Below are 26783 nucleotides of genomic sequence, written 5' to 3' on the forward strand. Positions count from 1 at the left end.
AGGGGATTGCTTAGCCACCTGATTCTCCTCAGCCCTGGCTTGTTGGATTAATTAGCCTCCTTCTTGTCTTCATTAACCCCTTCCAGGCAAGTGTGGGGTGAACATCCCATCACAAGCTGATAGACAAAGAAAACAGGGAGCAAGGATGGCACAATCTTTACCAAAGTCTTTGGGTTTCTCTTTGGAGAGTTATTGGACATTCTGCTTTGGGGGATATCCTGTGTTGTCTTTTTTCTGTATTCATTTTTCTTTGCATTGAGCAAAAATTTGGTACGTTAGGTCTTTTATCACTGGGTCACCTTTAATGTTAAAATGTCACTATTTATGAATGACATGAACTGTTGACTTGGCTCTGGCTATAACCATAACAATTAGATGCAATAATAGTTAACAATGTAGCTTAATTCCTATTTTTTTCAAATGTAGCCTCTTCATTAGCAGCGGTAACAATAGAGTTGGAGTCAATTCAAATGTTCATGTCACAAGTGTTATACTTGTCTTAAAGATGCTGAATCAGTATAATTAGTACTGCTTTTAAAACTGCAAGTGAATTGTTCTGTTAATTTCTAGGTTGATGTACAGCAGTTAAATTACCGAAGAAATGGTTAATTTAGGAACATCGGAATTGCCATAGCAAGATCAGTCCAGTGATTCGTCTCGTCTACTAGCCTGTTTCTGACAGTGACCAGTACCAGATGCTTCTGAAGAAGGTTCAAGAAACACTCTGGAACAGCATGCAGATAAAGTTTCTCATAACTCAGTCACTTAGTGGTGGGCTCATGCCCCAAGTTAAGAAGATTTGCATATCTCTTCTATAAAATCTTACCTTCCATTTTTGTGCTTAGTTGTAATCTAACCTGACTCAGAAGTGGGAGTGGGTGAAATAGTTACGTTATACTAAAATATTTCATTTTTACTTAACTGTAAATAAAGCTTCTGTATAAATGGTAGGTTGAATGTTAATTGTACCCAGAGACCAATTCTACTTTTCTTGCACACACACAAATCTCTCATTGGTTTCCATGGGCGTTCCAGGCAAGAAGGGATTGCAAGATCCAGCCATTAATGTTTAAATTTGTTGGCATAGGTTAATAACTGTGTTTTACATCCTTCTGTAACGGTTGTTTGAGATGTGTTGCACTTGTCCATTCCACTGTAGGTGTTTGTGTGCTCCAGTGCACAGTTGTTGGAGAGTTTTCACCCTTAGCAGTACCTGTCGGGTAGCCTGAGTGCCCTCTGCTGTCTCACGCAGATTGCACAGGCATAAAGGGCCAAACCACCCCAGACTCCCCTTAGTTCCCTCCTACCAGAACAACTCGAATACAGAGAGGAAGGAGGGCTGGACAGGGAATAAACACATCCAGCACATCTCAAAAAATAACAGTTATTGGAAGGCTAGTATCCATTTTTTTTTCTTCAAGTGATTGCACTTGTCTATTCCACTGTAAGTGACTCCCAAGCAGTTCTATTTGGAGGCAGGATCAGAGTCTATTTGAACAAAGACTGGAGGACCACTCATTGAAATTTAGCATCATCTCGAGATTGTTGAGAGATTATGTAGTGCAAGGCAAATGCCTGATGACCAGGTTGCTGTCCTGCAAATGTTTAATATTGGCACATGGGCCAGAAATGCCACAGAGGCCACCTGAGATCTGGTCGAATGGCCCAATACTGTATCCAGCAGCTCCATGTTAGCCAGTTGGCAACATGGGTTACAATCGGATATCCAAACCAAAATCCTCTGTGTGGAAACTGGGCTGCTCTTCATTCTGTTCACAAATGCAACACACAGTGAAGATGAAGACTTGAAAGGCTTAGTCTGCTCCAGATAATATGCTAATGCTCTAACATCTAGAGTATGCAACGACTCCTCTCCCTTGTTACCATGAGGCTTCAAGAAGAAGGTTGATAAGTAACTTGTCTGGTTGATATGAAAAGAGATCTTTCATAAGGAACCTTACATGAGGGCAAAGGTAGACTTTATCTGTGTAGAACACCGTATATGGAGGATGTGAAACGAGTGGCCTCAACTCCTCTATTCTCCAGGCCAATGTAATGGCTACTAAAAATGCTATCTTCATTGAAAGGTAATACAAAGAGCAAGTTGCTAGAGGCTTGAAGGGGGGGACCCATCAGCTTTGATAACACAGTTCAGACTCCATGATGGAATAGGGCTCTATACATGTGGAAACATCCTGTCCAAACACTTAAAAAAATTCTTACAACCACTGGAAAAAAGGGAATGGTTATCCACAGGAAGGTGAAAGGCTGATTTAGCTTCCAGGTGTGCCCTAATTGAGCTAGTTGCTAATTCTTGATGTTTCAGACACAAACGATAGTCCAGCACATGCTGCGTAGAAGCAAGAATGGGCGAGACCCCTTTAGGTCTCGACCAAACAGAAAACCTCTTCTACGGAGACAACTAAGTTGTCCTTGATGATTTTCTATTATTCAGCGGTACCTCCTGCACATCTCTGGAGCAGGACTCCTCCATTGTTGTTAGCCCTACAGTCCATAGGCCATCAGGTGAAGAGCCTGGAGATTGGGGTGGAGAAGGCAGCTGCTATTCTGTGAAACTAGGTGTGTGTGAAGTGGGAGTAACAGCGGAACTGATTGAGAGGTCCAAGAGCTGTGAAAAAGAGTATTGAATGGGGTAGGCTGTGGCAATTAGTATAAGGTGGACCTTATCCTGTGTAACAGGGGCTTGGAGAACTTGACTTCCAGCCCTCTGTTTCTGTGGTTGAGGCGCCTCAGTCTTAAAGGCAGGGGGACGTTGACCATCCCACTCCACAGCCTTGTGTATGTCAACCCCAGAGTAGGGGACCTCCCAGCAGTGAGTCTATATCCACTGCTCTGGGCTACTTTCTACTGCTGTCTCTTCAGTTTGGGGTGTGACCCCTACAGTCCAAGTTCCTGGGGTGTCTTGTTGCTAGTAGTGCCCCCTGGTGGACCCTGGGTGTTATCCTGTTGTGGTCCCAGGTTCCTCTGGGCAGGGAAGCAACCCCACAAGGTCTCTGAGCTTTGCTCATCTGGGTTCCTCTCAGGCCAGGTGCTCTCAGGCCTCTTTCTCCATCTCCTTTGGACAGTTGGTTCCTGGTGGCTACCTAAGCTGGCAGACAACCTTCCCCTCAGGTGGGAAGGCAACTAGCTCCTGCCTCTTCTCCAGTCATCTCCAAACTGAGCCAGGCTCCCTCCTTTTCTCTCCCTTCCAGGCCTGGCATGGCCACAGGTATAACAAGGAAGGGTTAGCTGGGCCCAAAAGCTCTTGTTAACCCCTTCTGTGCTGGCAGGCAATTTCTCTGCTTCACCACATCCTGATTGACCTTCCACACAACTCTGGGCAGAAGAGGGATGGGGGTGGGACGCATACAGCAGACCCTTTGACCAGTAGAAAAGTGTTCATTAGTGAACCTGGGCTGTGACCTGCTTGTTGTCCTTTGTTGAAAACAGATCCACTTAGGGAGTTCCCCAGAGCTGGAAAATGGACCTTGTTATGTCTGGGCGAAGGGATCATTCATGCTGATTGATATACAGCCTGTTTATGTGGTCTGCCAGTGTGTTCTGAGCCCCTGGGAGGTGGGCTACCTTCAGACATATAGAGTTGCTGATGCAGAAGTCTCAGATCAGGATTGCTTCCCAACAGAGTAGTGAGGACTGGGCTCCTCCCTGCTTGTTTACGTAAAACATGGCAGTTGTATTGTTAGTCAGCACCACTACACCCCTTCCCTTGACATGAGGAAGGAATGCTATGCAAGCTAAATGGCTAGCCTGCAGCTTCCTGAAATGTATGTGCAAACTACGATCAAGGGGAGACCAGAGACTTTGTGTTTTCAGGTGCCTCCTACTCCAGCTCTGAGGCATCTGAAACCAAGGTAAGCAAGCACTGAGGTGGGGTGAAAGGAACTCCCCTGCATACATTGGTCGGGTCCAACCACCAATCTAGGGAGGAGATGTGACTTAGTACGCATGGGTGGCAAGTTTGTAAAAATTTTGGTGGGGCCCAGAACCCGCCCCCAACTCCGCCCCCCCAACTCCGCCCCCACCTGCCTAAGGCTCTGGGAGGGGGCTCGGCGGGGGAGGTCTGGGATGCAGATCCTGGGCTGGGGATTAGGGTGCAGGAAGGGTGCTGGGTGCAGGCTCTGGGCTGGGACAGGGGGTTGGTGTGCAGGAGGGGGTGAAGGGTGCAGGCTTTGGGATGGAGTTTGGGGTTGGGAAGGGGTGTGTGGGAAGGGGGAGGGAGTTTGGGGATAGGAGGGAGTGCAGGGTGAGGACTGTGGGGCTGAGGATGAGGGGTACATGATGCAGGAGGGGGCTCAGGGCTAGGGAAGAGGGTTGGGCTGTGGGGTGAGGGCTGTGGATGAGGGGTTCATGATGCGAGGGGGCTCAGGGCTAGGGAAGAGGGTTGGGCTGTGGGTGAGGGCTGTGGATGAGGGGTTCATGATGCAGGAGGGGGCTCAGGGCTAGGGCAGAGGTTTGGAGTGTGGGGTGAGGGCTGTGGATGAGGGGTTCATGATGTGGGGATGCTCAGGGCTGGGGCAGAGGATTAGGGTGCGGGGGGAATGAGGGCTCTGGCTGGGGCTGAGGGTTTGGGGTTGGAGAGGCTCAGGGTAAGGGCAGCCTGCCTTGCCAGTACTGGCGGAGGGCAGGCACTAGGACCCTGCGGCAGCAGACAGCAAATCTGCTGGGAGCCCTCCGGGCAGCAGGCAGGGGAGAGGCGCGCTGCGTTCTGTCAGGCAGGGATGCAACACAACGCAGCGGAGGGGGAAACACGCGGAGGGGGGGTGGCAGGCGGGGGCTGGGACCTGCTCCAGGCAGGGTCGCGGCGGCGGGGAGAGACCTGCGGTGGCCGGGGCCGATCCAGGCAGGACCGGGGGGCGGGAAGAGACCCAGCTCCAACTATTGCTGGAGCAGGGCGCCCAGCCCTGAATATTGCTGGGGCCCGGGCCCCACACAAATATATAACCTGCCGCCCATGTTAGTACGTGCACTAAGATGTCTATGTGGTGCCTTATTGGAAAATAAACCTGCGTCACCCAGCCCAGAAGGAGTTTGAGGCACAGTCTGGTGTACTGGACCACAAGTGCACACTGCCATATGCCCGAGAAGCCTTAAACAGTTCCTCACTGTGGTGAGAGGATCAGTCTTCAGGTCCAGAATGAGGCTTTCCATTGCAAGAAACCTCATCTGTGGTAGCAAGGTCCTGGCTGTTGTTGAGTCCAGGACAGCTCCTATATATTCTATTTTCTGAACTGAGGACAGGACCCACTTGTCTGTGTTGATTAGCAGGCCAAGCACTTCAAAGGTGGACCAGATTATGCAGATACTGGACATGACTAGTGACCTGGATTGACCTCCTATCAGCCAGTCATCCTGGCAAGGGAATACATGAATTCCTAGTCTTCAAAGGGAAGCTGCTTCCACTGCCATACACTTTGTAAAGACACAAGGGGCAGCCAGGAGACCAAAAGGAAGGACTATGAATTGATAATGGTGGGTGCCAGTGGTGAATCTTAGATATTTTCTGTGGCACTGCTGAATTACCATGAGAAATTAGGTGTTCTTTAAGTAGAGAGCAGCATACCGGTTCCCCAGCTCCAGGGAACGAATAATGGAAACTAAAGTAACCACCGAGAATTATTATTATTAATATTTTTTAAGAACCTGTTTAACTAAGTTAAAATAAAAAATAGGCCTGAGACTCTCTTTCTCCTTCAGGATCAGGAAGTATTGGGAGTAAAACCCCTTTCCCCTGAATAATGGAGGGATCCTCTACAGCTTCTACATGGAGAAACTATTGGGTCTTATGCAAAAGTGCTTTCTTGTGAGAGGGGTCCCTGAAGGGGTATGGGAAGGTGGGTCAGGATTAAAATGGAGCAAATATCCCACTTCCACCATGCTTAGAACCCACCAATCTGTTGCAATGTGGGTCCAAGCATGGCTGAAATGGGACAAGCAGTTTGCAGAAATTGGAACAAAAGAGCCTGGTGCACTCGGAACTGGTAGACTGTTCTCGATCTGCCATCAAAATTATCTTTGGAAGATGCCACCTGCCATGATAAACCAGCAGCTGCAGATGCAGAAATGAGGAATTTTCATCTCACCTTGTAACAGGATGCACTGACTCCATCCATACCCCCTGATGCCCCAAACCATCTCAGACTCTCCAGACAGCAGCACGTCCATGTTATTTATTTATAGTCCCACTAATACAGTCTTATGCAGCCAAGTATTTTCAGTGGTTTCTTGCCCTTTCCCAGAGGGGCAGAAAGGAACAGAGATCTCCCTCTCTTGAGATTATATTCCCCAGTCAGCCTTCTCCAGGGGAACTAACTGGTGCCTAAGAGATCAGAGGGCTGGCTCACTTGTTAGCCTCCAGCACTCTGTCACACACCTCATCTAGGAGCTTGTCTTTAAATATCAAATCATATCCCACACAGTGAAAAAATAATGTCCCAGCAAAACTTGCTGATCTGCAATGTGAAACCGTTATTCATCCGTGAAATAAAGCTTCCTCCCCAATAAGTCCAACTTCTTGTCCTCTTTATTCTTTGGTGTTGAGGCCTGGTGTCCATCTTCCTCTTTCATTGGCCACGGCAACTACAAGGGAACCTAGAGGAGGATTGTTATGCAGGTGCTTGAACCCCTGGGAGGTGACATAGTACCTTCTCTCTATCCCTTTCCCAGTCAGAGACAGGGAAGCTGCGGTCTGCCAAAGGATCTTGGAAGGCTCTAATATAGTCTCATTTATTGGCAGAAATGTTCTAGTTGGGCTGCAGATGTTAGTATATCCACTGGCTTCCAAGATTTTTCCAGTCCTTCTCTGGGTGGATATCAAGAGCCACAGCCATCCTCCTCAACAACTCCTGATGAGTCTTAAAATTGTCCGGAGGTGGAGGAATAGGCTTCACCACAACTGCCTTGTCGGAAGATGAGAAAGAAGATGCCAATGGTACTGGGGTGGGTCCCGTTTCTGGTCTTCTTTCAGTTGCTCGTGTGAGGTATCCCAGATTTGCTCAGTGCCAGACTCAATACCGATGCCACAATGCTTGTGGCAATGATACTCATGATGTCCAGAAGATGGAGCCAGCTGAGATGGCTGCGGGTATGTTCCTGACTGGGGAAAAACCACACAGGTCCCAAAATGGCCACTAGTAGATCCCTGGACTCCTGCTATGCATAGCCCAAGAATCCTTCCTGTAAACTCCCTGCTGGTACTGGGGTGGAAACCAGTCACATTACTTCCTGATGGGACCAGCTAGGCAGTGATACATAGGAACCCACTTCAGAGTCTCATGAGGATGATGCTTCTTCTTGAGACCACGGCAGCATGTACCTGCTGGTACCAAAGAAGAAAGTTCAGACTCTGAAGAAAGGGGAGCCAGAGAGATCATGCGTGGCTTTCCCCTACATGGTTCTGGCCTCACTGGTGCCCTGGAAGGTGCTTCCAGTGGAGCTGCTTGGGGTGGAGGTGAAGGCATCAGAGGCGGTACTGTGGGCACCAGTGCCAGGCAGGACTCTTGAACCGGTGGCGATGGCAGCACCAAGAGGTTCAACAACTTTCTTGCAGCCTCAAATATGTCAGGAGTAGACAGCACCAGGCAGATACTCTGTGGTACCACGGCACGAGGAGATGCCAGGGAAGGTGCTTTGGGAGCGGGTCTCAACAGGCTCGCATTGGGCTCTTGAGACCGCAAACTCCTCTGTTTAGAAGTATGTTCTGGGGAGTACTTCCTCTTTGAACATCTTTATCAGAGCTCATCCTCTAATTCCATTGACGACCTGATTTCCGAGGCTGCTTTTGGTACTGGGGACCTGATCTGCTGCTTGGCACCTGTAGCACCAGAGATGCGCTATTGACTGACACTGAAGTGCTCAGTGCTCAGACCAATATAGAGGGCTCAGATGGTGGCTGTAGTGCTAAATTCCATGATCAGATATTTTAATCTGGCTGCCCTGTCTTTTTTCATACAGGGTTTAAAGCCCTTATAAATGCTGCACTTGTTGCTCACATGAGCCTCCCCCAACCACTTCAGGCAGCTGAGGTGAGGGTCCCTAGTTGGCAAAGCCTTGGTGCAAGAGTGGCAGGGCTTGAAACCCAGAGAACATGGCATACCTCCAGTACCGGGGCCAATACCCCAAACTGAGTGCCGGGAACCCACATAAACAACAAAAGCCACCTACCTCTCTATCTATAGATGGATAGATATTACTAACAAACAGACTACTAACTTTACCTGGGTTCCATATATCGAGAAAGACTTGCAGAAGAAAGGACAGAGAACACCAACAACGGTCACTGGCCGTAGGAAGGAACTGATTGGGGGGCGGGGTGTCTTGGGAGGTTCAGCCCTTTATGCCTGTGTGACATGTATGAGACAGCAGAGGGCGCTCAGGCCCCACGATGAGTACTGCTCGGACAGCTGTGCACTGAAGCACACAAAATCTACAGTGGAATGGACATGTGCAGTCAGTCAAAGAAGAGCTTATAGATGGTCATTAGCTGCTGTGACAGAAATGTTGGTTAGAAATTTAACCTATTTTCCGGTCTTCTCTCACCATCCCCTTCTTAAAAAGAAATAATAATAATAAAACACATAATAGGCATTATCTTAATCAGAAATGATATTCAAAAGCCAATATTACTGTTTTCTGTAACTTACTGTTTAAAATAGTAAGGTAAATAGAAAGGAGCAGAAACACTGCCAAATTAAGTGTAAAAATGTAATAAGAAAAGCCAAAAAGGAGTTTGAAGAACAGCTAGCCAAAAACTCAAGAGGTAAAAACAAAATGTTTTTTTAAGTACATCAGAAGCAGGAAGCCTGCTAAACAACCAGTGGGGTCCCTTGATGATTGAGATACAAAAGGAGCACTTAAAGATGATAAAGTCATTGAGGAGAAACTAAATGAATTCTTTGCTTCAGTCTTCATGGCTGAGGATGTTAGGGAGATTCCCAAACCTGAGCCGGCTTTTGTAGGTGACAAATCTGAGGAATTATCACAGATTGAGGCATCACTAGAGGAGGTTTTGGAATTAATTGATAAACTTAACAATGACAAGTCACCAGGACCAGGACCAGATAGCATTCACCCAAGAACTCTGAAAGAACTCAAATGTGAAATTGCGGAACTACTAAATATGGTTTGTAACCTGTCCTTTAAATCGGCTTCTGTACCCATTGACTGGAAGATACCTAATGTAACACCAATATTTAAAAAGGGCTCTAGAGGTGATCCTGGCAATTACAAACTGGTAAGTCTAATGTTGGTACCAGGCAAATTAGTTGAAACAATCGTAAAGAATAAAATTGTCACATAGAAGAACACATAGAACAACATAAATTGTTGAGCAAAAGTCAACATGGTTTCTCTAAAGGGAAATCATATCTTACTAATCTATTAGAGTTCTTTGAAGGGGTCAACAAACATGTGGACAAAGGAGATCCAGTGGACATAGTGTACTCAGATTTCCAGAAAGCCTTTGACAAGGTCCCTCACCAAAGGCTCTTACATAAACTAAGTTGTCATGGGATAAGAGGGAAGATCCTTTCATGGATTGAGAACTGGTTAAGACAGGGAATAAAGGGTAGGAATAAATGGTAAATTTTCAGAATGGAAAGGGGTAACTAGTGGTGTTCCCTAAGGGTTAGTCCTAGGACAAATCCTATTGAACTTATTCATAAATGATCTGGAGAAAGGGTAAAAAGTGAGGTGGCAAAGTTTGCAGATGATACTAAACTACTCAAGATAGTTAAGACCAAAGCAGACTGTGAAGAACTTCAAAAAGATCTCACAAAACTAGGTGCTTGGGCAACAAAATGGAAAATGAAATTTAATGTGGATAAATGTAAAGTAATACACATTGGGAAAAATAACCCCAACTATACATACAATATGATGAACGCTAATTTAGCTACAACTAATCAGAAAAAAGATCTTGGCGTCATCGTGGATAGTTCTCTGAAGATGTCCACACAGTGTACAGCAGCAGTTGAAAAAGCAAACAGGATGTTAGGAATCATTAAAAAGGAGATAGAATAGACGGAGAATATCTTATTGCCCTTATATAAATCCATGGTATGCCCACATCTTGAATACTGCGTACAGATGTGGTCTCCTCATCTCAAAAAAGATATACTGGCATTAGAAAAGGTTCAGAGAAGGGCAACTAAAATGATTAGGGGTTTGGAACGAGTCCCATATGAGGACAGATTAAAGAGGCTAGGAGTTTTCAGTTTGGAAAAGAGGAGACTAAGGGGGGATATGAAGAGATATATAAAATCATGAGTGATGTGGAGAAAGTGAATAAGGAAAAGTTATTTACTTGTTCCCATAATATAAGAACTAGGGGCCACCAAATGAAATTAATGGGCAGCAGGTTTAAAACAAATAAAAGGAAGTTCTTCACACAGTGCACAGTCAACTTGTGGAACTCCTTGCTGAGGAGGTTGTGAAGGCTAGGACTATAACAGGGTTTAAAAGAACTAGATCAATTCATGGAGGCTAAGTCCCTTAATGGCTATTAGCCAGGATGAGGAAGGAATGGTGTCCCTAGCCTCTGTTTGTCAGAGGGTGGAGATGGATGGCAGGAGACAGATCACTTGATCATTACCTGTTAGGTTCACTACCTCTGGGGCCCCTGGCATTTGCCATTGTCAGTAGACAGGATACTGGGCTGGATGGACCTTTGGTCTGACCCAGTACGGTCATTCTTATGTTATGTAAATATACATTTGTACAATATTGATGTGAAAAAATTAAAATGGATAATTTTGAGCCCCTCTTCAGTTACTGTTCTGTTCCTTAATTTTCTCTCCTCCAAGCGCGTTGGGTCTTTTAGCATTTAGATTAACCTTGATTTATGCTTTTTGCCCGTAATAATTATCCAAATAATTATATGGCCAAATATAGATAAATCTAAGTTTGATCAACTTTCAGTTGTTTATAGGACGTTTTTTACTCAGCCAGTTTCCAAATACTTTCTCCATAAGTTTTTCATTCATTCTTATACTGAAGGATTTCGTATTGTTTGGTGTCTAGCTTTGAAATAAATGTTTATTTAAAATTTCCAAAGAGTTTGCTGATGTGATCTCCTGTGTGCATCACCCCCAGACTCTACAACAGAGACACAAGGTATGTTGATTCTCTCCTATCACACCTATTTGACTGTAAAGTTAAGTACAGATATGGTAAACACAAAGCAGACAAAATGCACTAAGTTTCAGAACAAAGGGTAAGGCAAGACCACCTGGTAAGCAAAATCCCTTTAAAATGAAAAGATTTCCAAGATAAAAAGGTTGTGGGGTTAGAATGTATTTTATGAAAGACCAAAGAAATATATGAAGTGTCCAGGCTAACATTTTCAATGCAGGAACCTAACGTTTGGTGCCTAAGTCCACATTTGGTCTCTTAAATAAAGAGATGATCCAAAAACATACTGAAACCAATTGGAAGATTCCCACTCGTTTCACTGGGCCTTGGACTAAGGTCCAAGTGGCCAGGTTTTTAACTCAGTGGGAGCTGAACACTTTTGAATATCTGGCCACTTATTAAATTCTTAAATGTGGATTTAGAACCTAATTTTAGGCTCTTGTATTTGAAATTTTGCCGCTGCTACCCCAGGGCTTGGGCGGAGATTTAAAGGGCTTGGGGCTCCACTGAGGTAGTGGCAGCCCGTTAAATCGCAGGCCTGGGGAAGCTGGTCCAGTCCGGCACGGCGTACTGGCTTACTTTCCTCTCTGGCTGTGTGTAGTATGTTATCTGACATACATGTCCAGGGAGGCAAATTTCTGTTCCCTACGATTCTTCAACAAGCATTTTACACAGGCTTGTTTGTTCCACACATAAACTCAGAAAAAGTTAATATGTGAACTTTTCCTATTTGTCCTGATCCAGACCTTAATGAATATGCCACCTACTGGCCAATTCAGTTTATTCAAATTGTATCATCTTGTTACAGAGAAGCTAAGCAGAAATGGTTTTTGTTTTGATTGGATGCTAAAGTATTTTGGAACTTCATTTCCATAGTATGCCCCATTTACTGTATAATATTATGTTTGCCAGGGCCTGGAGCTTGAAACGGCCATGTTTTTCTCTATAAAACAGTTGGAGTAATAAAAAGACATGAAGAATCAATTCACTCTAAGAATTCCCTTGCCATTTATTAAAGTGGGAAAATCAGATTTTTTTTTAAAACTATTTGCAGACCATTTATGAGAAGAGCACAGAGAATCTTAAATTGTGTCTTAATTGCACAAATATTATTTGGTATTAGCTGGAATATTATACGATTCATTAAGAGGACTAAACTGAGTAACTGCAAGGAAAAACTTCTTTTCTAAGAAGAAAAAGCGAAGGAAAGTGCACATACTAACAATACCATTTTGATTGAGTTTCCTATGTATTGAGAGATCGTTTTGGAGTCAGCTCTAACTATGTTTAAAAGTGGATTTGCAATTTCTACCCCTTTGAGTGGAAAGGCCACAGCTCTTACCTGATCACGACTTGTAGACACCCTAACTGCTTGCTTGTTGCCCAGTCTGCTGTCTAGCTCTCCACAGGGCTGTTGATTAAGCAATTGATCAGACATATTATGCATCTCAACAAGCTCATTCCCAATCAAATCTTTACTAGCTGGTTTTAATTCAAAACAAAGCTTTGCCAAGGTTCTTTATGAATTCTAGAAACTTTACAGGCACAGCTATGACTACTGAAGTATTGCTTGGGCTAAGATCAAGGCGGCGAACAGTACAGGTCTATTACAACAGAAGCAACACTAGACTAGTATGTATTAAAATTTGAAGCACTGAAAATTAAAATTGGTCATTACTAATTAACAAGCAATAGCAGAATAAAGGCCACTTAATGACTTCCCTGACTCTGGCCCTAATTTTGCACCATGTTACTTGCTGATAGCTGATTGCTCTAACAGACTCAAATATTAACACTGACTTTTTAAAAATTCAAGTAAAATTTAAAATCAAGTACTTTGCAAAGCAAAATGGGTTCAGCTGCTTTGAGATGTGTTCGATTGAAAGATTACATGGTAGTCTCACCAATGGTTGTCTAGTTAGGGTGAAATGCACCTGCTGATGGTGGGCTTCCACATAAGGCACCCCATGCTATGGAATTCCCCAATGTGCCTTTATGCAGCGAGGGATGCTGTGGGGGAAGGAGGTGGCCATGAAAGGGGCCTCTCTACCCTTGACTGCCAGGGCGGAGGGGGAACTTCATGCCAACTCCAGATGTGCTAGTACAGAATGGAACACTAGAGGAAGGGGACAGCGATCAGCAGTTAGATCCAATAGACAGAGCCCAATTACTCTGAGCAATGTGTGAGAGAATTACACCCTCAGACAATACAACAACATGATTTGACATGCCTTGCCTCCCTACACATTACACTTGTGCAGTATAGTAATAGTAATGCCAGGCTGCTTCCTAGCAGGAGCAATATCCTGAGCCTCAGAGTTTATTAGCCCAGGATACAATTATGAACTCAAACGGGGGGCACCTTTTCCCAGTTACACTGAAATGTGCTCACCACCCTCTCACTCCTATGTTCCAGTTGGTTACTGCTTGCATGTTTGTCACAACCAACTTGGCTGCCTCAGTTTCTGACACCCTCCTGACCCCATCACACAATCTAATTAGCTCCCCCCTTCTCAATCCAAGCTCCCCCCTCCACATCACACAATCAAATCATTTTCTTCTTCACCCAAGCTCTTCCCTGCTCCCCAAAGAAAGTCCAATTCTGTTTCCAATGAAGTAAATAGCAAAACTATTACTGATTTAAATGGTTCAGGATTAGTCTCAGATTAAGAGTAATTCTTTTAAAAGCAATTGCATTTAATACCTGGATTCAAGTTAGGAGACATGCTTAGAAGTGGCTGGAGGTTGAGGCACTCATGTTTATTGGAGGAACACACACATAGGAGTGGCCTGAAGGGAGAGACTTGCATAATGCACCATTAACATGAGAAATAACCAGACAGTGAATATGCAAATCCCTGTTCCCCAATTGGCTAACAATATCCTCTGTCATCTGCACTGTATAGTTCTGACATAACTGTAGAGTTATTAAAGAAATAAGAACCCTTCATCCACTAAAAGTGCAGGAAATGACATAGTTGAGAAACAACAGCTAGAGGTCAGTAATAGGACTGGTCAAAATTTACTAAAATTGTTTAATGAAAAATTGGATTTTTGACTAAATGAAAATGTGCACTGAAAATTTCTGCTTTCCTTAAAAATGTTTGATTTTTTCCCACTGGAAAACCAAAAAATTTTTAGCTGAAAATTGGAGGGAACCCCCCCCATCAGTTTGGGGCCAAAAGACTTCCAGTTTTAGCAGTTTCCAAAAATGTTGGTCTTTGGCAGTTTTCTTTTCTCACTTCCTCTTTTTTCAAATGAAAAGTCAAAGTTTTCTGTGGAGAAATCCTATTTTCCAACCAATGCTAGTAATTAATAACTATATGGCAGCCCTGTGCTACAAGGGGCTGAGGCCAATCTATCTATATCAGTGGAATGCAAAGCTGACAGTTAAAAATCTCATAACTATTAGCTGCAGAAAGATGAACATAAAATAAGAATAGCTTGTCAATTTCACAAACATTTTAGATTTGGGTGAAAGGAAGGCTAGAGAATTAAAAAAATCAATGTGAGAAACTGAGAATACTTCAAATAAGGACATAGTCAATATTACTGGCATCATTACACTGAAATCCCTGTTTCTCCCCCCTACCCTCACCCCTTCATCCTTTCTCAGAGACTTTTAACTTGTTTTCCTCTCCTTCTGGACCTCAGAACAAGTGCATATATTCTTGGTGTATAATGCAACACTTCCTTCTTTTCCCCCATCCTCCTTTCCTGTCCTTTCCTGAACAAGTTATTCCTGGTTATGTCAATATTTCAGTAACAAGATTTGTCCCACCAGATCTCTGCCTTGCCAATTAAGTTATAATTTAGCTTATGTACTAATACTTCCAGTTCTTCCTGTTTATTCCCTGTACTTGTTGCATTTGTGTATAGACATATCTATGAACAGAAATTCTCCCACTGATTTCCCTCTTGTTGCTCCAATGACCCATTGTAATTTTTCATGCCCCGCTCCTCCCAACATCTAGCCCTCTGTTAAGGTCACCTTTTAAAAAAAAAAAATCTACTTGTGGGCTTTTGTCATATGCCCCCTTTGAACACAGTTTAAAGCCCTCTTCACTAGGTTGGTGAGTTTCTACACAAAGATGCTCTTCCCCTTCTTGGTCAGCTGGATCCCATCTCTTCCCACTAGACCTCCTTCTCAGCAGACCTTGTGATGTCCAAATGCTCCTCTGCCTGCGGCGTCAAATGGTAGTGTGTGGAAATCAGGCATTTCTGGTGTTCTGGTTTTCTGACTGTCACCAAAACCACTAGGGTTCTTCCCAGTGATGCCCAAAATATTCCCTGAAATTTTGGAATTGATCAGATGTGGTCTTCAAAAGCTATTGCATTAGACACACAAACACTACTGAGCTGAATGTTCGGCTTCCCTTTGGTCGCCCAAATGTATCTCAAGATGTGCTTTGTCAAATCTTCTACAGGACCTTGGAAGCAAAGGAAATGAAGAGACATAACTATAACCGTATCTCCCAGTGAAGAAGAAAAGCATCTGTGACTGAGTTTGGACTCCAGTGTGCTCATGAATAGACCTCAGGCCTTGTGTGTTTATATTTCTTGCAAGCAGAACAACAGCTGGATGTTTCCATTTGACAAAGATTGAAGATTTCACTGTCCTTGAGAAACCATTCTAGTTGGTCTCTATCCACTCACCTTGTACTGTTGGGCCAAGTGTTCTTCACTTCTGCCACACACAAAGCCAAAGGAGTCATTGTTCTGGATGCACCATTCTCAGTCAGGCTACTTGTTGATATGACAGGGGAAATAGAGGCCAAACTTGGCAAATCAGATACTAGATATTCACAGATAACACAGGGACAATCTGCACCATCTTGCCTCTGACTACAAGGAGGAATGCTTTTAGGACAAATCTTACAACCAAAATCTCTAACAGGTAGGGGGTGGCTTCGTGTGTGTGGAAGTAACTGAGTCTCTTTCTGCTTATACATTTCATGGGTCACAAGCTGACTCAAATGAGTACCACAAACATGTCACCTCTACAATCCAAAAAGAAAGGGTTTTGTACTGGTCCACCTCAGGAGTGATGTCTTGACCGCCTCAGATCATAGAACCATGTCCAGACTGAGAGTCACCAATGTGCTGTACTGTGGGTACTGGGCTATATAATTGGTTATGTATGTTTTATAGTAAGAATTAAGGTATTAGAATAAATGAATAGGATAGTGGATACTAATATTAGCCATTTTCTTTTTATTCATGCCTTGCAAGTAACAGACAGGATCTTGTCTGTGTCTATGTTAATTAGATTAGAGGAATTTCAAAGGCCTAGGCCCCAATATAGGAAAAGATAGTTGCAAGATTTAGTAAGGCCTAATTTACGATGCCTTTCTTGTTCAACATAAAACACTGCTATTTGTTACCTTTTGAAGGTCTCTGTAAAGAACTATTTCTGTGAGTGAGGACTGCATGCATCAGGCAAAGATAAGGTGTGAAGGCCATTGTTGAAGCCAGATGGCCAAGGGAGGAGGAGTAAAGAGACTGAAGAAACTTAAAGACACCAGAGAACCATCAACATAATATAATATATAATAGGAGATACACCAATCTCCTAGAACTGGGAGGAACCTTGAAAGGTCATCAAGTCCAGCCCCCTGCCTTCACTAGCAGGACCAATTTTTGCCCCAGATCCCTAAGTGGCCCCCTCAAGGATTGAACTCACAACCCTGGGTTTAGCAGGCCAATGCTCAAACCACTGAGCTATCCCTCCCCCCACATGCATCCATGGTTCAGAAGGGGCAGATTGATGACCCTGAGGTGAAGGCTAGCACCCTTAACACACAAGATAATTGATTAAATTGAAACCAGACAGGTTGACCCTCCCGGAGGTGTTTTGGGCCAAAAGATAACACCCACTGAGGAGTAACTGGTCATAAACTGACACAGCAAAATCCATAGACTTCAACAGAGGCTTCATGGGGCTTTGGGTTCGTCTTGCCAACAACTCCAGGAGCATCAGATCACAACCAACAGAGCCCGGCTCCCCTCTGTGACCAATCTGGCTGGCCACTAGATTGATCCAGACTCTGGACTGGTAATTATAACATCAACTGGCAGGACTGGGTGCATGGTGTGTGTGTGACTGAAAAGCATATGCTAATTGCTGTATTCTCAATAAATGCAGCATGTTGCCTTTTCCCCTATAAAAAGATCTTTTTATATAAGCATAACAAATGTTTAAAACTGAAATAGATTCATTATCATTTGCATGACTTCACAGGAAAAAGTGTAAGTAGCCACCTAGTCTAGCACCCTTATTCAGAATTTGATTGGCGTGCAGAGTCCTGATGATGCAAGGATGATTGCCCTAAATAGATCTACAAATTTCTTTGAAGCAGACAAGCCCTTCTGGAGTCTGCAGAAACCCCTGTTAATGTTACACAGTAGCTCTCAGATTCAACACAGATTTTTACTCATTCACCCTCAACCTCAAAAAGTGATAGAGAGGAAAGTTATCTTGAGAAACTAGATCACACCTTGACCCAATTGAGCCAGCTGTCCAAGTAAGGGAACTTCCATATTATCCCTGCCAGACCAGCTCTATAGATTCCCATCTGCAAGTCTGTTAGCAGTTTCTTATAGAAGGTGGTTTCCCTTAATAAGAGATGAGAAAGGGGAATTCAGTTTGGCAACTGAAAAGCATAGCCTCATTCTATAATCTTTGGAACCCGGCAGTAAAAAGTGACTGTCCCAAGTCTGATGGCAAATAGTCCCTTCCTAAATGGTAAAAAATTATAGGAGTCATTTCCAGATTAGGATGACATCTTCTAATCTGCTGCTTGACAGGCAGTGTTCATTCAACACAGTGCAGAAGAAGCATAAGACACATGTGATCTAGAAGACTGCAACAAATTTGTCTAAAAAAAGCACAAACAAATATCTTTAAACTGTAATATGGTGTTTATACTACGAAACTAACAAATACAAAACCAAAGTCAATAGGCCTATAGCAGCATAAAATAAGCCTTTTCAAGTTCTGTGACCACAACCCTATGAAAAGAGGAGCCGAGGTAGACAGACAGCAGTGCCTTTTAAAACACGAATTGTAGAACGCCCTGTGGATAAATGATAGCCAGCTCCCATAACAGTTCTTACTTTTATAAATAGTTTCATGGCTTATAAGGCACACAGTCTATACAAGAAGAACCCACAGAGATTATTTCATAAGAGAATTATTTTAAAGAAATAAGGAATAAATGTGAGATGATAAATATGGAAAATTATTTGCATTTAATGACCAGCTTGGTGTCTCTGTTTTAAAAAATCCAACACTCATTGCACTCTGGCAGTGCCTTCAACCAGTACCATCCTCTTCAAAACACCCAACTTTAGCGTGAAATTTAATAGACCCAATCTAGTATGTTCAGTACATTACTCAGAGTCTTTCCCGGCTATTAGTAAATTCAATTTTAAGAAACCATGTATGTGATGTCCTACAATTAATTAATATACAACATTCTGGTTCAAAAAGAAACAGCACAATATTTCATGCAGTGTTACAGATAATTTGCACTTTTGTATATCAATTTTTACTATATTTCACACTATGCAGCACTTAACATCTAATAATTTGCAAAAAAAAGTAAAATATTTTCAACACTATTTAAAAATAAGGGTTTTAATGCCACTGACAAGAGAATAAAAAGCAATTTACTTAATGAGATACAATCCTTTAGGTTGGAAATGAAATTGCATATAACTAGAGTACAGTTCAAATGCACCATATAGTTCAACACTTAACTCCTCAATTGTGTAAAATTAACAAGCCTTTATTTTTAGATATACAATTTTTCAAATGGTAAAGAGAAATTTTTGAAATTAAACACAAGTATCATGATATTCTTGTGGTTATATTTTTATGGCTCTGTTTAAAGGAGAGGATTGCATAATATTCACATTGTCATATGTACTCACTAATGCCATGGAAACTATGCTCCTTCTCCTCCCCCACACCCCCAAATAAAGTCTCATTTCCTTACTGACGTTTATTATGCCTAGTTGGAAATGTATTTTACTTCCCATAGTTAACTGCTTGTTGATACAATTCAGAAATAGCATATTATCATGGAATTATTAAGAGGCCACTTCAATTTATGCCCATCTAGAGTTTAATCTGGATATCAAATAGACATGTTAGAATCAATGCCCTAGATTCCTCTGTTTTACTGTACATCCAGGGTGAATGATCACTGTACTTCACAGAATAGAAAAATCTCTGAACCATATTAGGTTATAAATGACTGAAATTAAAATAATAAACAATCAAACTGTGATCTCCAGCATTTATTAAAATCTTTTAAAGTTCATAAACGACAACAAAGTTACTGTAGAATTTATCGCATACAGCTAGCATACAACAGCATGTCCTCAGTCTAAATGAAATACAAAAGATTTTAACATTTTTTATACAAAGAGTTTTTCTTTAATTTATTAATGTGATGATATATTTTTATTACATAAAATTTGCTACAGCAAAGTATCTTATACTTTTCTTGTACATATGTAAATTTGGGTGGACAAAGGCTGCAATCAGTGTCAACCTCCTAATGACGTTGTGCAAAAATGCTTGACAACCTAAAGACATACAGAATGTTGGATGGTACAGCTCATACTGGTTTGTAAAATGTCTACAAAGGCTTTTCTTAAAGGAGTGTCATACAGATTAAAAGGATGTAATGTCAATGGTTCATCTGCACTGACATTCAAACAAATACAATAGCTATGTATCAATATAGATCAGTTTTAATAAAAACGAGTCATCCTTGTATGCATGTAAATTGATCATAAAATATGAGCCTAGTTTATTTTAAACTGTTTAGATGTGCTGTTTTAAGGACAGGTCACTGAGATATCCAGAATCAAGTGCACAAATAAAAATAGTATGGATAAGTTTAAAAGCAAAAAATAATGTGCTGAGCGACTGATTATTAATAAACACTGAAATAAATGTGTAAAAGTGCCAAAAGCTAGTACATGGCAGCAGTATCTTAAGTCAGTTGGTGAGAGTATACAAGCCCAAATTCTTACATCTGTGTGATCATACATTCTGTTTCATTGAAAGGAAGTAGGTTAGAAATGAAGATGCAACGTAACTAAGAAAACAACTGTGGCAGTTTTTAACTATGTCTCTTTTACACATGAATGAAGCACTGTAATTAAAAATCAAATGATCATAGCAGTTCTCCATCCTCAGTTTACTAATATAGTATACCAGAATAAAAACTTGGCAATAACCTCTTTTATTTTAACAGCTAACAAAACAAAACAAAAAGTCTGTATTAATCTAGCAATGCATCCATATTACTTCGGATTTGCTAAATCCACTTGTTTCCTCATAGCTAATGGCAGAGCACTTGTTGATTTTGGTTTTTAAACCAATGCCTTAAGTTTAAAAAAGGGTATTAAACTAGGAATACTTTAGGAGACACAACATTGACTTTTTTTTAGTTAGCCATATTCTGTTACAATACTGACCAAAACTTCTTTTACGAGTTTAGGGTTTATGGTGTTAAAAACCCATTTAATACCTACCGACTGAAATGCTGATAATTTACTTGGTTAAATATGGTCTGGGACCTGGTGGAATGTTCCTGCTCAATGAGATTGTGTACTTCCCATGGCACAGTCAGGTTATGGCATATTTACCTACTGCCCAGCTGAGGAATACAAAGGAAGGAGGCAGTGAAGAGAACTGCAGGTATGTAGAAAACCAAGACACAGGGTCTAGCTACTGTCCCCTACTTAAGCTGTCCAATTTATGCTAATTTTGGTCAGGCTCCAAGAAGTAATGTTTTTAAGTTAATTTCGCATAGACTTATGTGGCGATAAATACTACCTTCAAAAATGCTAAAAATGTTGGCTAGATTTAGTCTGAGCTACCAAAAAAAAATATATATATATATAATCAACTGTAGTCTCAGATACAAGACAGACAAGAAGTATTGGCTGGCACAGACTAGAAGCAACACTTATCTTTCACTTCAGTCTAAATCACAGTAGCCGCAACACCTTCCATTTCACTCACACAAATATATTATTCAAAATAAAATGGAGCATTCTTGGGTAAAAAACTCTACTTCATTTTAAAAGGGGGAACTGAACATTACACAGAAACAAATGAAACGACAGAAACCAAAGATAAGTAGGAAAGTGGTCTAGTATTCTGTGATACAGCAAAACAGTGCTTGCTTAATTGTGCCTAGTCATAAGGGTTGGTGCAAACTGCACACATGGAAGATGGCAATAAAGACCTCAGTCAGCTTTGTGGAATGAAGTAACTAGGTAACTGTTTTGACATATGACTGTCTCAGCTTCACCTCATCAGTTAATAGAGTGCAAAGATCCCAATGTAAGTCCTGATGTCATCTTGTCCTCTTACACATACTAAAAATCAGCAAATTCTTTTGCACATTTCTCTGTTAGAGACACACGAATATCTTCTTCTTCATAGTCATCAAAGTTGCTGGTATCTCCAGGTCCTCTGCACTTTGGTATAAATGGAGCTTCTACCTATATTTGAGAGAAAAATCATGTAAAATGTCAGTTTAAAAGAGCAGACAAGTAAAAATCTACCTTTTAGATTTACTGATATGGTAAAAAGCATAAAAAAACCTTGATCCTCCACCAGCACTTCTTTAGCACTGACAAGTGAGAAAGCTTAATCAGAATAACTTTACCCAATATAATCCATTATCACATTTACTTAGGGCTTTCTAAAATGAAAATATCAAGAAGCGTTTAGATGTATACATAGAAATTTAAAATCATATCACTTATTACAAACGTCCAACAAAAATTACTTTCGTCCAGAGAAAGATTACTACCCTTCTCGGTCACCATCTCAGACAAAAGCCTAAGCAAATACAGCTATTTCTTATGCTGCACTTGGAAGGTCAAAAAAAACTCAGATTCCAACAGACAACAGGGGAAAATGAATTCCCTGTTGAGAATATTCTGCTTCCGGGAAATGATAAAGGTAGAGATAATTCAGTGAGGGCTGCACACAAGAGAATCTATCACAATGGTTGAAGAGATGGAAAATGACTCCTGGCTAGCAGCACTACCTAGAAATCCTGGGACAATTTGGGATCCAAACCTTTCAGATTAAAAAAAAATGCATCCAAAAGACTGGGCAATACCCAATAACCGGAGCACACATCACTTCAGCTGAAGCTCCCTGACACTTCTCTTACTTACTAGCACCTTGCCTGCATTGAACATCAACTAGTTTGCTCTTATTCATGCCCCAATCTCAGCCAGGCATTAGGAAAGAAGAGAGCTGGCACTGAGTATAATGGAAGTGTGTGTGTGTGTGTGGGGGGGGGAGGTATTGTGAATCATCAGTATATATACCGGCTCAAAATCCACATCTTTTCACTATCTCCCCCAGCAGCTTCACATACATGTTGTTCAAATACAACTTTCAGGTCCCCTCATGACAATTGTTCCATATTACTAAGAGATCTCCCGAAGATGAAAAAAGTCTGTTTAAATGAGAAGCGAGAGCCCATCCAACCAGTCCTAGAATTGGAATATAATCAGTTACATGAAGGGCTACTGAAAGATTAAAAAAATCCAACAAACTCCTTCGCTGTAGTTATTTTTATGAGAACAATGATGTCATCTCCATGACACACTCACAGCAGTTTAGCTTTAGCATGTTTCAAAAGGCTGACTCCTGTGATTAGATGAAGTACCGTATATACTTGTTCAGAAGCCGAATATTTCTGGTAAAAAAGTAACGCATCAAAGGCCTGGTCTACACTGGGGGTGGGGTGGGGGGTCAAACTAAGGTACGCGACTTCAGCTACGCGAATAGCGTAGCTGAAGTCGAACTACCTTAGTTTGAACTGCCTACCTGTCCAGACGCCGCGGGATCGAAGTCCGTGGCTCCCCTGTCGACTCCGCCACCGCCGTTCACGTTGGTGGAGTTCCGGAGTCGATGGGAGCGCGTTCGGAGTTCGAACTATCGCGTCTAGATTAGACGCGATAGTTCGAACTCCGAGAAGTCGAACTCTACGCGTCGACCCAGCGGGTAAGTATAGACCTACCCAAAGAGCGAGGGTAGGCTTATAAACTGGTCTACACCAAAATTTCATGATTTTAAACTCTATGGAATCATTGAATTGTCATTTTGTTTACCTGGAGCGTCTGCAGGCATAGAGTCCCTCAGCTCCCTGTGGCCGCAGTTCACCGTTCCCAGCAAACGGGAGCTACAGGAAGTGGCGTGCCAGTTCCCGCAGCTCCCATTGGCTGGGAACAGCAAACCGCAGACGCTGGGAGCTGAGGGACTCGGTGCCTGTGAATGCTCCAGGTAGACGAAACGTCAAGGCCCGCTAGCGGCTTACCCAAGTAGGCCAGGAGCCAAAGTTTGCCAACCCCTGAAATATAGGGTCAGCTTATGAAAGGGTCATACAGTTTTTGCTATTTTTACCTAACCATCTTGGGGGGTCGGCTTATAAACGAATGGGCTAATGAACGTTGGTTGGATTTAACAGTTAGACAGGTCAGACTACACTGTTAAAACCCCCCCACAAGGTTGTTTCTATTCCTTTCAAAGATATTATTTGCACTATTAAATATAAATAAACTCAGACTCCACTGTAATTTTCCCTACAGTTAATTCTAAGAGTAAAATTGAAATGAATGAGCAGATTCACCTCATCCATGCAAGTTCAATAATCAGCTCCTTTTTGCAGATGCTCCAAAAGACACATTACTGCCTCTTGTGAACGAAGAGCATTAAAGATGGATATTAGAAAGAGGTATATTTGAGGTTAGAAAATATGATTTATGAGGGAAGTTTGAAAGAACTAAGCATGTTTAGTCGAGGGAGGGCATGATAACAGTCTTCAAATAGGTAAAGGTTGTTAGAAAGAGGACAGTGATCAAAACCAAATATCTGTTGAGAAAACAACACAGCAGGGCACAGATTATCCAATAAATTCTTGGAATGTATTAGAGACAATTTTTTTATGTCAGAAGGTGGAGACAGCTACTAGGGGAGAGGCTGTTCTAGATTTGAGTTTGACAAATAGGGAGGAACTAGTTGAGAATTTGAAAGTGGGAGGCACTTTGGGTCAGTGACCATGAAATGACTGAGTTCATGATTCTAAGGAATGGCAGGAGGGAAAAGAGCACAATAAAGACACTGGATTGCAAGAAGGCAGATTAGCAAATTCAGGGAGTTGGTAGGTAGGGGGGGGGGAGAGAGGGAATAACATAAAATGTTGACATGACAGAAGTGCCAAATGACTTTTTTGTTTGTTTTCACCAAAAAATTTGGTACCAATTGGACATCTAACTTAATGAAAGTCAGTGAAAATGAGGAAGGATCAGAGGCTAAAATAGGGAAAGAACAACTTAAAAATTAGTTAGACAAGTTAGATGTCTTCAAGTTACCAGGGCCTGATGAAATACATCTTAGAATACTCCAGGAGCTGACAGGATATATCTGAGCCATTAGCAACTATCTTTGAAAAGTCATGGAAGACATGAGAGATTCTGGAAGACTGGAAAAGGGCAAATATAATGCCAATCTATAAAAAGGGAAATAAGGACAGCCCAGGGAATTACAGACCGGTCAGCTTAACTTCAGTACCCAGAAAGATAAATAGAGCAAATAATTAAGCAATCAGTTTGCAAACACCTAGAAGATAATAAGGCGATAAGTAAGTCAGCATGGATTTATCAAGAACAAACTGCATCAAACCAACCCAAGAGCTCTCTTTGACAGGGTAACAAGCCTTGTGGATGGAGCGGAGAAAGCAGTAGATGTGGTATATCTTGACTTTAGTATGGCTTTTGATACTGTCTTGCAAGACCTTCACCTAAACAAACTAGGGAAATACAATCTAGATGGAGCCACTATAAAGTGGGTGCATAACTGGTTGGAAAACTGTTCTCAGAGAGTAGTTATCAGTGGTTCACAGTCAAGCTGGAAGGGCATATTGACTGGGGTACTGCAGGGATCAGTTCTGGGTCCAGTTCTGTTCAATATTTTCATCAGTGATTTAGATAATGGTATAGAGGGTACACTTATAAAGTTTGCGGACAACACCAAGCTGGAGGGGTTGCAAGTGCTTTCAAGGATAGGATTAAAATTCAAAATGTCTGGACAACCTGGAGAAATGGTCTGAAGTGAACAGAATGAACTTCAATAAGGATAAATGCAAAATACTACACTTAGGAAGGATCAATCAGTTGCACACATACAAAATGGGAAATGACTGCCTAGGCAGGAGTACTGCAGAAAGGCATCCGGGAGTCATAATGGATCACAAGCTAAATATGAGTCAACAGTGTAACACTGTTGCTAATAATAATAATAATAAAAGCAAACATCATTCCAGGATGTATTAGCAGGAATGGTGTAAGAAAGACATGAGAAGTAATTTTTCCACTCTACTCTGTGCTGACTAGGCTTCAACTGGAGTACTGTGTCGAGTTCTGGGCGCCACATTTCAGGAAAGATATGGACAAATTGGAGAAAGTCCAGACAAGAGCAACAAAGGTTAAAGGTAAAAAAAAAAATATTACCTATGAGGGAAGATTGAAAACAAATTGTGTTTGTTTAGTCTGGAGAAGAGAAGACAGAGGGGAACATGATAACACTTTTCAAGTACATAAATGGCTGTTACAATGAGGAGGGAGAAAAATTGTTCTCTTTAATCTCTGAAGATAGAACAAGAAGCAATGGACTTAAATTACAGCAGAGATGGTTTAGATTGTATATTAGGAAAAACTTCCTGTCAGGGTAGTTAGGCACTGGAATAAATTGCTTAGGGGGGGTTGAGGAATCTCCATCATTTTATTTTTTTAAGAACAGGTTAGACAAACAGCTGTCATGATAGTTTAGGTATACTTAATTCTGCCCCACAGTGAATGCTAGCTGACCTCCCGAGGTCCCTTCCAGCTCAACATTTCTATGATTACAGTGCACCCCAGAGGCCTAGTAAAAGCACAACATGCTGCCAGGTGGGAATCAAGTAAATCAGTCCTGGGGAGGGAGGAAACTATTTTGTGTTTATACCCAGTGCAGCATAGGAAGGCTCCAACTTCCTGCCCCATACCTGCATTGGGATGGAGGGAAGTAGCAGTTCTGCTTCCTTTCTTATATTGCCACCTTTGATGTAGATATATGCATGTCTGGACCACAGTAATACTAAGATTTGTGAAGCTAGAAACCACAAACAGGAACAGGGCTGCATTGCACATGGCGTTCCACAAACATACATCCGTGCCCTCAAGATAGGAAGGAAAAAGTGGGTGCTCAACAGCCTGAGTATATACCTAACCTATGTAACCACATGTTCCTATTGCCATTACCCTCATTCTCCCTCCAGTTGTTCCCAAATTATTCCCTAACCAAAAACCCAAACAGACAGACTAAAATTGGGATTTTCAGCAGCGTTTATCAAAACATGGGGCTTTTCTGAGGCCACAGCCCCTTGTGTGTGTGTGGCCGGGGGGGGAGGGGGGGTAACAGTCCCTCCCTCTCCCTGTTGCTCCTGGATGCACCACTGTGGTGCTGGTTGTGGGGCTGCCAGCAGGGGTTGGCCCCTGCTCCCGTCTGGAGACACCTGAGGCACAATGCTGGAGGAGCAGGCAGCCAG

The 26783-nt window shown here is 42.3% G+C and overlaps 2 protein-coding genes across 9 annotated transcripts in view; both read right to left on the minus strand.

Moving 5' to 3' along the window:
- Nucleotides 1-13909, minus strand: part of SAMD13 (sterile alpha motif domain containing 13) — a 53039-nt gene extending 39130 nt beyond the window's left edge. The window contains exons 1-2 of the mRNA XM_039483129.1: nt 13853-13909; nt 12491-12559 (exon numbers count right to left, since the gene is read on the minus strand). The gene's annotated coding sequence lies outside the window, so the exon portion shown is untranslated. The remainder of the gene's footprint in view (nt 1-12490; nt 12560-13852) is intronic.
- Nucleotides 13910-18996: 5087 nt separating this feature from the next.
- Nucleotides 18997-26783, minus strand: part of PRKACB (protein kinase cAMP-activated catalytic subunit beta) — a 116973-nt gene continuing 109186 nt past the window's right edge. For all 8 annotated transcript variants that reach the window (XM_039483963.1, XM_039483967.1, XM_039483962.1 and 5 more), the window contains one exon: nt 18997-21678. In XM_039483963.1, the coding sequence (XP_039339897.1) occupies nt 21553-21678 (126 nt within the window). In that variant the 3' untranslated portion in view covers nt 18997-21552. The remainder of the gene's footprint in view (nt 21679-26783) is intronic.

Source organism: Mauremys reevesii, linkage group 8 (genome assembly GCF_016161935.1).
Source record: "Mauremys reevesii isolate NIE-2019 linkage group 8, ASM1616193v1, whole genome shotgun sequence".
Taxonomy (NCBI): Eukaryota; Metazoa; Chordata; order Testudines; family Geoemydidae; genus Mauremys; species Mauremys reevesii.